The 12,655-nt window shown below is 41.6% G+C and overlaps 1 protein-coding gene across 1 annotated transcript; it reads left to right on the top strand.

Moving 5' to 3' along the window:
* The first annotated feature begins 696 nt into the window (after positions 1 to 696).
* Positions 697 to 11,696, top strand: DAB2 (Dab, mitogen-responsive phosphoprotein, homolog 2 (Drosophila)). The gene is made up of 12 exons (XM_010155928.1): positions 697 to 865; positions 1,921 to 2,060; positions 2,789 to 2,887; positions 3,188 to 3,319; positions 5,042 to 5,122; positions 5,630 to 5,677; positions 5,858 to 5,920; positions 7,564 to 8,190; positions 9,030 to 9,180; positions 9,760 to 10,287; positions 10,796 to 10,887; positions 11,637 to 11,696. The coding sequence occupies exons 1-12, from the start codon at positions 772 to 774 to the stop codon at positions 11,694 to 11,696; spliced, it is 2,115 nt and encodes a 704-aa protein (XP_010154230.1). The 5' UTR covers positions 697 to 771.
* The last annotated feature ends 959 nt before the right edge of the window (positions 11,697 to 12,655 follow it).

Genomic DNA, 12,655 nt, shown 5'->3' with positions numbered 1-12,655 from the left:
TTTTGTGATGTGTCTTGTATCCCAGAGTCAAGAGTTTCATGGCATAGAGTTAAGTCATTAATCAATAGTTTCTGTAACTTGCATGGTTTTTCTTAAACCTAAGTTCACTTGCTTACTACTGAGACAAAGTTGTGGGGTTTTGTGTGTGGGGATTTGGTTTTTGGGGTTATTTCTCCTGGAACAGTCTGTCTGCAGCCTAAGGAATTTATTTGCTTTTACCTATTGGGTGGTATAAACTCAGAATTCTACTAGATACAGAAACGGGAATAAGATCTAATGGCTTCTTTTGGTTATTCTGAACCCATCTTCATGGGTTTTTTGAACAGATCCTAGCAAATGTTTCTTGCATTCTCTCCTATACTACTACAGAAAATCAACTGGTAGTGCTGAAGGACAACAGAGCAAAATATCTGAGTTTCTATAAATAGCTTTAAAGGGTAAAAAGCTAAAGGTTGACAGATTAAAATAGGGTGATCCAAGTACAGCCTGTGGATGTAGGTCAGTGTGATCTACTGATTAGGTATTACTGAGGTGAGGGTTCATCACCTAGTGGCCATAACTTTGTGCTCTCTGTAGCCTGAGATGAACAGACAGTGCGTCAGACTTCCTACAAAAACATTTAGGTGTTAGTGGGCTTCAGTGTTCAGGAGAACAAAACTGGAATAACAGGTCTAGTAAGAATAATTCTTTTTCAAGGTAAAGTATTTTGTCTGCCTACTGACTTATTTGGATTTTTAAACTACAGCAAGCATAGCTGACCACCATCTCATCATGCCTACTGAAGCCGAAACTACAACTAGCAACAGCCAGCCTGAGCAACAAGCTCCACCAAAAGCACAACCATCAAAGAAGGAAAAAAAGAAAGGTAAGAACTGCTTACATCTTGAACACCTCTAGTCAGTGTCCTTAATCTCTTGCAGTTGCCCAATATGAAGATCACTCTCACAGAAGAGTTAAAATAACTCTCTGAGGTTTTAAACTGACTGGAAGAGTGAGTAAATAAACTAGTACAATAAACGTAACTAGAAGATAGGCTTTTAGCTTGGAAGGCTTTATTTCCAGCTTTAATTCTAAAGCTGTCAGTTCCACTTGTTAAATGACTCATTTGTTGAGCCTTATAAGTCTTCAAGAGGCCAGAGAAGTGAAAGCCTCCTGAGGAGGTGACCAGACCCAGGACCATCCAGGTAGCTGTCAGTCTGAACTTGCTTCCTTCCTTCCCTATAGAGAGGGAGTGATGTGCTGGACACAGATAGAGGTTCTAGTTAAGAGAAGCTAGAAAAAAAAACCATGAAATGAGTTATTGTAGATCAGAGGGTTTTTTTATAGATTAGGTCATGTAAATATACATACAAAAATATATACCTAGGTACACACTTGAAGTATGTTAAGCATGCAGAGAAGTAGAGGGAACAGCAGAAATAGCAAATTAGCTAAAATCCCAAGGGATTACAGGGACAGGAGTGCCAGAACTTGTATAAATGATTGGTGCTGTAAGTTCTAGCACAGGAACTATTTTATTCTTGCACACCAAGAAGAGATCTGATTACACCAGAAATAGGGACTAACATATGCAAGAGTTACTGAACCTCCTGGATGGCAATGGAAGTACCGTTTTTACTTGGTGTTTTTGCTTAGCACATATGTCTACCTGGCTGTTGCCTTTAAATATTTCAGTCTTTTATGTGGTAAATGATTGTTCTGAAGTCCCCCGATATTAATCACTGGGCTCTACTCTTTGAACCAAGCCCAGATTCTGCAACAGCACTGTGACCTTAGAGTGCACTACCTTGCAGTGCACATAGTGCTGGAAAGAGTAAGTGGTGTTAGCTGCATTGAAGGGACAGTTTCAATATGTGTTTTTCTTTTATAAGATCTCAAAGCTACAACACAGGCATTTCTTTAACACAACTTTATCTGCAGGGACAGAAAAGACAGATGAAGCTCTATTGGCCAGATTTAAAGGAGATGGTGTAAGATACAAAGCTAAACTGATTGGCATTGACGATGTCCCAGAGGCAAGAGGAGACAAAATGAGTCAGGATTCAATGATGAAGCTGAAGGTAAGGGCTTGAGCTGGCATGTAAGGAACAACTGGGTAGCCTTCAGAAAGCAGATCAAATGATCACTTTGGCATAACTTCAAATACAGCTTAATGGTGACATAGTAATAACAGCACCATCCAGGATGTTCTAAAGCTGTAACCCCTTGCTCAAATGACAGTGTTTCTCTAATAGATTGGGAATGCTCCTTTTGACTCTTGTAGGTGTTGAGTATGGATGCTAATGGTATGAACTTGATCACAAATAGAGACCTATATTTGGGAAAGGCTGGGTTGGGGGGAGAACTGTGCGATTTTACACAGACCTCAAAGCAGAAGTTGGCATCCTGTGGCAATACTGGCACCAAGAGACACATAAGCCAAAGAATAAATGAGGCCCTACAGCAGCAAAGATGATTACTTCTGGAGTGCAGAACACTTGCATAGTTTCAGTTAGGCCAGGAAAGCTTGTAAAGATGCTGCTGCTGCAGTAGTTTTGTGAACTAAGGCAAGAAGTTGTAAAGCTCCAACATTTACAGAGGAAACACCTCAGGACTGGATTGTATCACTTCAAACCTAGTTAGGTGCATGTTGTTGTTCTAACTGGAGAGTTAAAACTGTTCAGTTGCACAGGAATAACTAGATTAGCACTAGTGCAGCCATAGCCATGGGCTCTTGACAAATGTAAGGAAACAAGTTATAGCTCAATCTAACAGAAGTCTCATCGGTACTTTGATATTCATCCTCTAGGGAATGGCTGTAGCAGCTCGTTCCCAGGGTCAACACAAACAGAAGATCTGGGTGGACATCTCCCTCTCTGGCATCAAGATAATAGATGAGAAAACTGGGGTAAGATATGACTTTCTCTTAGTATCACATCAAGAGAACAAGGTGCTTGGAAGTTAGACTTATCTGAACTAGATTTCTTGATGGCATCATGCCCCACTTCCACATATAAGAACTGGTTTGTAACCTGTGTTGTAATGCTGAAACCACCTGCCAGAAAGATAGCTACATCTTATTTTGGTTAGTCAAAGGCTAGTAAATCAGAGTCTTGAACTGAAGCCTTCTAACTGACTCAATTCTAACTACAGAGGGGCAAATATTATGTCTCCAGCAATTTAAACCAATAGTTTTTCCCATTTCTAGGTTATAGAGCATGAGCATCCAGTAAACAAAATCTCCTTTATTGCTCGGGATGTAACAGACAATCGTGCTTTTGGCTATATATGTGGAGGAGAAGGCCAGCACCAATTTTTTGCCATAAAAACAGCGCAACAGGTATGGATCAGACACCGTTTTCAACTTACCATGAGTAATGATGTTGTGTAAATACTTATGTTAAAGGTGTGGTGTTTGGCTGGTAGCCTTATGAGGTATAGGAGCATACCAGCACAGAAGGATAGGCTCTTCTTTTAAAGGAGGGTAGTAAAAATTGATTGTATCACCAATGGCTTTTATCTTGTTCAGCTTCTCTGTATTCCAGAATAAACACTCAAGTAGCCTTGCTTAACATGTCCATGCGCTATGGAAGTCTTTAGTGAGATGGATGGAGCTGTTATCATGGGCTTTCCTGTACAGTGGTCTGTCAGTGAGAATGCTAATTCTTAAGTCAAATAGCCAGACCGTTACTCAGGATTAACAGGAATTATGTTAGAACTCCACTTTGTCTTGTGCAGCAGTGATAACATTTACTCAATTGCAATATGCAGAGTTTGCCTTTCAGAAAGGAATCTGTACATAAGCAGTATTGGTAACCAGCTACTTGAAATTACTTCTGGGTATTTTGCAGGTTCCTGAATGACCTGCTTAAGTTAGATATTTATCTTTTATCTTGTCATTATAATGTCTTTGTATTAGTCACTACAGTGACTTGGTGAGCCAAGATTTCAAAGCTTTATATGCATCCCTGCCTGCCTGCCCCCCTGGAGAACCTGGTGGCAGCTCCTGACCCACTACAGATGGGGCTGAGGGGCTCCTTGTTGGAGCATATTACAACTTTAGTAACAGTTATAACACCCTCTAAGCCTGTTTTATTAGTTTTATCAGAGTTGTGTTTTGTATTGATTTCACTGGAATTGTATATTAGATTAAAAAAGCCTTCTGTGTGTGCTGTGGAATTGAATCTGTCCTCTTGGAGCTTTTTTTTACCAGCTCTTGACTTCTGCAGCTGCAATTTTGAAATGTCATTTCCTGCACCTGCATGTCTAAATCCCTTGATTAGGAGAGTATGATGCTCAGATGTAAACTGAGATTTATTCAACATATCTGCTTGAGCCAAAGGTAGTGGTTGAACTGGGGATTTTGTCCTACTACAGATACTGACATAGCTGCTACGTGCCTTAAGCAGAAGTTCCAAATCACTGTAGGTGGACCTGTCACCATTTCAACAACCACTGATAACATTTGCACTAATGGGTGTGCAGGGAATGCAGTGCCTTTATAGCTTGCAACAAACTTTCATCCTGATACAGATGCCACTGAAAGCTGGTTTCTGCTCTACATATGTGAGGTGGTGATAATCTTTCCCTTGCTTGCCTAGTTGACTTTTACTATTTGCAATCTGTTGAAAATAAATGCAGTATTAGCTGTAGATTTCTCTGGGTTCAGTGTTGGACTTGGTAGAAAATGGCAGATGCAACATGTTTTTCCTGTCATGAGACTACCAAAGAGCTTGGGTAGACTGCAATTACAAGGAAATATGATTAGGACTTGCTATGCACTTAGGAACTCCTGTGCTACAAGATTTTTAGCAAAAACATAGTAGCCTTGTCACAAATAAGCCACTTCCCCTGTGGAGCTAACAAGAGTTCTAAGCTGGCTCTGGCCCATTACCCTTGTATTCTGCATAAGTTCTCTTGTGTGGAGACTAGACAGTCCTTTAAGATCTTGCTTTTACTGTTATCTCAACCTTACTGTTGCACCACTTAGGGAAGTTTGGCTTGCTTCTGTAGAAATCCAGGGAGAAGTAGTACATGACCTAAAATCTACATTCTTTTTCAGGCTGAGCCTCTAGTTGTTGATCTTAAGGACCTCTTCCAGCTAATATATAATATGAAGAAAAAGGAAGAAGAGCAGAAAAAGGTGAGTAAAATCATAGAAACTGCATTAATCTGCATAGAAATAAAGCTTGCTTCTGGGCTCGTCTAAGACTTGACACTGAAGTCTGTCTATATCCAGGATCACTTGAAGCTATTGACTAGTAGTTGTACCAGCAGTTTGATTACTTCCTAGATCTGGTAAGCTCTCCAAAGTGAGATACTTTATATATCATACATAATGTCTAGGTACTAAAAGCCACTTTTTCTTTAGAGTGAAGAAGCAAGACTGAGGTAAGTCACTCCAACACAGTCTCACTTAGGTACGCTGCTACAACACAACTAGCTTTGACTTCACGCTGCCAACACTATGGAGGCAATGTCAGATGCCCAATGACATTGAAATAGGAGTAAAAGGGTCTCAGAGCTAATACTGAGCAGTGGTCTGTCATACTTCCTTTTTTTGATCACTTGCTCTTTGAAGTCTGCGAGCCCCTTGGTTAAGACAAGTTTTGATATTCCAATTGTTGTAACAGTTATCCATCTATTACAGAATGGTAGCGAAGCATTACCTGCTGATCAAGCTGACAAAATGAAACAGGTAAGTTAAATTTTAAACCTTATGCTGATCCCATTAAGGAGTCCATAACTGACTGTCTCCAAAATGTGTGGGAAATGCACTGTTTATAGGTGTGTTTACAGAACATCTGTATAATGCTTGATTCTTGCTCTTGCAAGAACTCTAACACATACCAATTCTTTCAATATTTCTGGCTACAAGGGAGTTGACCAAATGGACTTATTTGGGGATATGTCAACACCTCCTGATATGAGCAGTCCCACAGTAAGTAGAATTTATTTTAGCTGTCTCTTCTCAAATTAAAAAACAACTTAGTCCTAGTAATAAGACCTGGTTTTACTTTGTTTAGTTGGTTTCACTGAGACATCTGTCTAGCTATTATCAATGTACTAGTGTCTTAGGCCTACAGTAGTATCCACTTACTAAATAGAGTAGCTAATGTTATTCTTACCTAGCAGAGTGTGCTTGAGACCTTATGACAGAGATAACCCTGTGTTGTTAATCATACAGTGGTTTGGATTGGGAACCCGAAAGATCATGTAGTTCCAACCCCCCTGCCATTGGGAAGGGGGACACCTCCCACTGGGTCAGGCTGCTCAAAGCCTCATCCAGCCTGGCCTTGAACACTTCCAGGGATGGGGCATCCACAGCTTCTCTGGGCAACCTCTTCCAGTGCCTCACCACCCTCTTCAGGAAGACCTTCTTCCCGATATCCAATCTAAACCTCCCCACTTTCAATTTAAACCTGTTACCCCTTGTCCTATCACTACAGGCCCTTGGAAAAAGTCCCCCTCAGCTTTCTTGCAGAACTGCATCCAGCCCTTTTCTACAGGTGCAGTCTCACAAGAGCAGAGTAGAGGGGGAGAATCAACTCCCTTGACCTTCTGACCGTATTTCTTTTTATGCAGCCCGGAATGAGATTGGCTTTTCCTGTGAGCACACTTTACCAGCTTGTATTCTGTTTCCCACCCACCAATATCCCCAAGTGTTTATCCACAGGGCTGCTCTCAATGCACTTGTCAGTCAGCCTGTATTTGTTCTTGGAATTGGCCTGACCCATGTACAGGACCTTGTCCTTGGCCTTTTTGGTTTTCATGAGGCTTTATAGTAAGATGTCTTAAAAATATATACTTGCAGTCCATGCCTCTGCTGCTATGAAGGCTGTTACAGAAACTCTGCTGAAGACCCTTAAAGTTCAAGTTGACTTCATTGACAAGGAAATCCTGGCCATTCTAGATAAGTAGCCCTAGCTCACTATGTGGCCTAACACCACAAAAGTGTGCATAAATCTTATAGCCCAGTATAACCCCAACATCCTACTGGCTTATTCTGGTACTGTAAGCCACTATCTGTCTTGATAAAATTGATGGTCCCAGTCCAGCTAATGACCAAGTGTTACCCTTCCACTGCCTACTCAGTGGAGAGATGGCTTGTTAACATCTTCCACTGTCAAATAGTGGTCTAATCTTACTCAAGCTGAGATTGCAACTTGGAAGACACACTAAGGCAGTGTGATTTCACAGCTTGTCAAAACAAGGGACTAGAACCCAAACAGGGGTTCTTGACTCAAGTGACAAAACTAGGTGTAATTAGGGCTTAATGACTCATGTCTTTAGGCTGTAGGGCATGTGATATTTAACTAATGGATCTTAAAACAAGTGCTTTCAGTATTGAGTTTCTGAAAAAGTAGCTGTGGGGTTGGGGTTTTTTTTACCACAGTCAGCAGTGCTTGCCTCAGTGACTTAAAAGATGAAGCTTTAGTGCAAGTTCACTGTGACACTGAATACTTTATTAGTGTAATGTATTGAATACTAGGGTATCTCCTTGCAGCTGTTTTCCTTGAGCTTGTGTACTGTGCAGCAAGTCCTGCGTAAAAACTAACTTCGTTTTTCTCTCTGAACAAATAGGAAGCTAAAGAGATTCTGTTAGTGGATCTAAAGTCTGAAATTGAGTCCAGCCAGACTTTTACAAAAGAGTATATCTTGAATGGCATCACCACTTCTCTACAACCAAAGCCACAGCCAGTCTTGCCTGAGAGTTCTCTCAATACCAGTCTCAGCTTCTTTCCCACACCTAATCCTGACCCTTTCAGTGATGATCCTTTCACACAGCCAGACCAATCTGCACCGTCTTCATTTGATTCTCTAAAATCTGCTGATCAGAAGAAGGAAAGTCTGAGTACCTTAACACTGGTGGGTAATGGTACTTCAAATGGTGATAGTGACTACTTTGGTAAACAGTTTGACCTGATTTCTAATAGAACTGGCAAACAAGAAGCACTAAAAAGCCAGTGGCCACTTGAGAGTAAGTCGCCTGCAGCAAGAACTCCAAATGGGGTACCAGAGAGAGAACAGAATGGCTTTTTTAAATCCCCATCAAACCTGTTTGTGGAAGGCCCTTCCAGAGGAGTATCGCTGCAGAATGGATTAAAGCTGGATTGTGAAAACAATATCCAGCCCATGTCACATAAGTCTGTAACAATTAGCCCACCACCACAAAGTACCAAGCCAGGAAGAGGAAGGAGGTCTGTCAAGGTGAACAATGTTCAAGTAATATATGATGATATGCATGCTATTACTTAATGAAGCTGGGTGAAGGAAGCTTTTCTTTCTTCATAGTGTATGGCTAGTTAAACAGCTTCACAACACATCTAATTCTCTTCTACCTGCGATGCTTACTCTAACCTCTCTGCAGCCATGAATGCATTCGTAAGTGCTTTATAGTAGCTATGGTCACTAAATTGTATACTCTCTTCCTTAATGCTGCCATACTTCTGTAAAGGTCTGGTAAGTATGCTGCTATGTATATTAACAGATTCTGGCATTATATGAAGTGTCATGATAGCTGTATGCCCATCAGCCTGTGGTTTCATAACAATGAGGTACCAATACTAGCTCACAGAAACCTACGTAGATTGAATTACCTGCCTACTGAGGGCAGTCTCAGTGACTTGCCTGATAAGACACAGGGTGGCTGTGGGTCAGCTGCATTTGTCTTGCACTCAGATGATGCAAAACTCTGCTGACCTTGCTGCAGCCACAGGGGTCACTGTGGTCAGGAATGGTTGGGGGGGGGGGGGCGGCGGCAGGGGCGGTAGGGTGAAGCTCATTATGATAGCAAGTAATACAACCACTTTATTTTTCTGCTATTGGCTTGACTACTACATATTATTCCTGCTTAATGCCATGCATCTCGCTAGGCCTGAACAAAATGGGGAAATTTGGTATTCTTATGCTTGTTATATAAAGGATATATCAAAACTCCCTGCTCTCCTCTAGCTGAAATAAAAACTTGTAGCATTGGACTAGGGAGTCTTGATCATGATACCTTGTGTTCTGCCATGCCATTTCAAAGTTTCCTTTTTTCTTTTTAGACTGCGCCAAGTGACTTACTTAGTTCGGACATTTTTGTGCCAACTACAGAGACCCTTAGCTTGACCTCAGTAACACAAACAGGACCTGTGACAATTAGTCCACTGGACCTCCTCAAAAGTTCTACCACAACACCTCCAATGCCTGCTCTAGGTTAGTTCACAAAGTGAAGGGCTTGCTCAAGTCTAAGGTATCTGCTAAGACCAAAACAAGGGTTCTATTTTTCCTTCATGTGCAGTGCCATGCTCTTTAATCCATATGCTGTCTACCCTAAACTATCAAGTTCTGTGAATAGAGGCTTTAACCCTGCATCCTTAGCTGGGACAGGGTGTTTTGCTTGAACTTCAGCAGCAGAGTGCTACTACAGGTACACAAGGCTCAAGGGAGCCAAGCACAACTTGGGAGGCAAGGGTAACACTGCTGCAGAGTCTTAATCACTCACACAGAAGTAACTGCATGGCAAATGCTTCTGTGCTGGGACTAAGAATGTTTCTCCTTCTGTTATATCAATCTCAATTCCATTCTTCCAGGATGGAAATGGAGCAAATTAAAACACTTTAATCCCCCTTCTCCCCTTTCCACCAAAAGACTTGATTTTTTTTTAATGTATAAAATTTTTGCAAACAGCACATGAAAAATATTTTGCTGGTACCCCTAGTGGAACTGATACACTCCTTCCTGCTTGAGGTATTCAGATCACTGAAGTGCTGTGTAACATCAATCTCTCCCCAGGTGGCTTGTCCATGACTTCATTAGTATGGAGTGCACAGACACCTGCCTTCAATCAGGCTTCATCAGTCTTTCCTGGGTCTGTGATGCCTGCTCAGCCTACAGGATTTACTCAACCACTTGCCTTTGGTACTCAAACACTGCCAATGTGGACCCAGCCTGCAACTTTTGGTCCAGCAGCCCCTCAGTCCTCTGGTGTCTGGGCACCACCAGCACAAGTTCCATCTAGTTCATGGGCCCAGTCATCCAGTGCTGTAAATCCTTTCCAGGGTAGTGTGTTCATATCTACAACACTCCCTGCTCAGACGTCATCTGTCCTGACCTCAGTAACAACAACAACTAGCCCACCTCAGCCACCACCTAGACCTACACCTCAGAAGGAGTTATCCAAGAAAGAGAGTGATGCTTTTATTGCTCTGGATCCACTTGGTGATAAAGAGATGAAGGATGTCAAGGAAATGTTCAAGGACTTCCAGCTGACAAAACCACCTGCAGTACCAGCAAGGAGAGGAGAGCAGCAGAATGTTTCAGGTAATTCTGGAGCTTTCAGCGGTTATTTTAATAGTAAAGTAGGCATTTCTCAAGATAGTACAGATCATGTTCACATGGAAGCTAGCAAGCTGTCTGACAAAATGACTGATATTTTTCTTTCTTGGATAGCTGCTCAGGGATTATGAGGGCTGATTACTAGCCTTTTCTGATAGAACTAAAAACTTGTTTTGATGCTTACTGAAACAGAGGGTTGAAGGCCTGTCCTAATAATGTTACAGAATTGATCAATGTCAGTGGCCAGACACTGACACCTAGTGCCTAAACTATTTGACTAGAGTAAGGTAGACTTGGACTCTAAAATGTTAGAAGTCCCATCTAGCTTAAGTGTAATGAGGGCCAAGCAGAGATATAATTTTGAGGTTACTCAAAGCAACTCCTCTATGGGGTTTTTTTGTACCTCATTAAACAAGCTTTGGTGTTGCTAGACAGGTGGAGCTGAGTACTTTTTAAAGCTGTTGTCAGAGCAGTGTATCTCTTTCTTCATTAGAGCGACCACAGCCTGTTCCCCAGCAAACTATGCTGCCAGCTAATGGCCTGTTTGAAACCCAAGCTAAAACGGAGTACTTTGGTGCCTCATCTGTAAGTATTAAAGAAAAAAACAAAACCCCCCACCTTCTCCTTAACAGAGGTGCTGATGTTTGAGCACTGCCTTCGTTCTGGCTTTGGAGGCCATGGAACAAAAATTATTGCATGTCTGAAGCTAATCTTTAATCTGACAGAGGGCCTTTGATGCAAGAAGGCTAACAAAGTATGATTCCATTTGGCTTGCGTCCATAAGCGGATGCCCAAGCTGTAAGCCCTAGCAGGAAATTCTTCAGTATTGGGAGCTTCTACAAAAGATTGTAAAAATAATGCAGCTGCAGAAGTCTTCTCCTTGGAAGACTTCACCCCTATGTGGACTAGACTGAGAGTGTGGACTGTGCAGGTCTTGCTGGACGAATGAGAAGCCTCCTGTGTTCAGCATCCCCTCAGGGAGGAAGCGGCTTAACCACATTGCTCTGTTTGGGATGTGGCACTTAAAGCCCTTGGTGGAAACTCTGGATCAGTTTCAAAACACTGAGTTAATACACTTAGCATTTAGTTAAGACAGATCTTATAACTACACATAGCTTCTCTGAAAGATACCTTGCCTCAGACTAGGATAACTGGTAACATGGCTTTAGAGCCCTCTTCTCCTGTTAAAGCAGTACAGTTAATGTATATGTAGCAGGGACTTTGTAGTATTCTTTCCAGGTGTTTGGTACAGGAACTAGCTGATACAGCCATGCGGAGTAAATCTGCTGAAACTTGGATATCCTCTAACAGTTTATGATCTTTTTCCTTCAAAGGAATCTCTGAAACCATCTTCTGATCCCTTTGGTGACCCTGTTGGCAACCCATTTGCATAGATGAGGTAAGTCTTACACTAGTAACAAAGCCTACTTCATTCTCTGAAATTAATTCAGAAAACCTTTGGTAAAGAGCTGGCTAAAAACTATGGGAGCTTAACTCTAATGCTTCTCTGAAGTATGGCAAACAGTCCCTAGAAGAACACATCTTCTAGAATACCTCTACTCAGGCTAGCATGTAGCTGCATTCTGGCTAAGCCTAGCCAGCTTCACGTTCTTAGAAATAAAGATTTTATTCTTCTACACAGTTAAGTCTCAAAGGTACAGTAGATCTAGATATTTCCTTGAGGAAAGCTAATGAGCAAATATGTATGAGCTGCAAAACTCAGAGGGGCTGACTAAATTAGAATCGCAGAATGGTTTGGGTTGGAAGGGACCTTAAAGATCATGTAGTTCCAACCCCCTGCCATGGGCAGGGACACCTTCCACTAGACCAGGTTGCTCAAAGCCTCATCCAGCCTAGCCTTGAACACTTCCAAGGAGGGGGCATTGCTAAATTCCTTCAGATATCTCTTTAGGAGAGTCTTTGTGCACCATGTCCCATACAGCTCCCTAGTTTAATCCCTTAAATAATTGTTGGTTTGTATTCTGGGCAAATTGGAGTAAAACAGAGTAAGGGCAGTTATGAGAGCTTTTGTTACTAGAAACTAATTTAACTCAAACTCTTCTACCACTGACTAGAGAACATGAATTTGTCAAAGTAGCAAATCTATTCCTCAACTACATCTTTAAGTCTTCTCCTGAAATATTGTCTGCCTTCTAACAGAGGTCAAGTGTTGCTATTTATTGCCTTAGTTTTGTCCTTAGTGGCTCTAAACTAGTTTATGCAATACAACTATAACGTACAGTCATCCTAACCCTAAGTCCTTTTCATCATACTAGGCATAACCAGAAAAGGACAAATGGAATAACTGGACCTCTTCTCAACATGATTTTTCTACACGTTTCACTTTGTTTGT

The sequence above is a fragment of the Eurypyga helias genome, unplaced genomic scaffold (assembly GCF_000690775.1).
Source record: "Eurypyga helias isolate BGI_N326 unplaced genomic scaffold, ASM69077v1 scaffold1340, whole genome shotgun sequence".
NCBI classification, from domain to species: Eukaryota; Metazoa; Chordata; class Aves; order Eurypygiformes; family Eurypygidae; genus Eurypyga; species Eurypyga helias.
Note: the sequence above shows the minus strand (reverse complement) of the source record. Positions and strands in the feature narration are given on the sequence as shown.

Bases quoted from the DNA above. Each gene is read 5' to 3' on its own strand.
- DAB2 (XM_010155928.1), top strand. From the start codon at position 772: ATGCCTACTGAAGCCGAAACTACAACTAGCAACAGCCAGCCTGAGCAA. The intron at 5,123-5,629 runs GTGAGTAAAATC...CATCTATTACAG, and splicing joins AGGAAGAAGAGCAGAAAAAG to AATGGTAGCGAAGCATTACC. The intron at 8,191-9,029 runs GTGAACAATGTT...TTTTCTTTTTAG, and splicing joins GAGGAAGGAGGTCTGTCAAG to ACTGCGCCAAGTGACTTACT.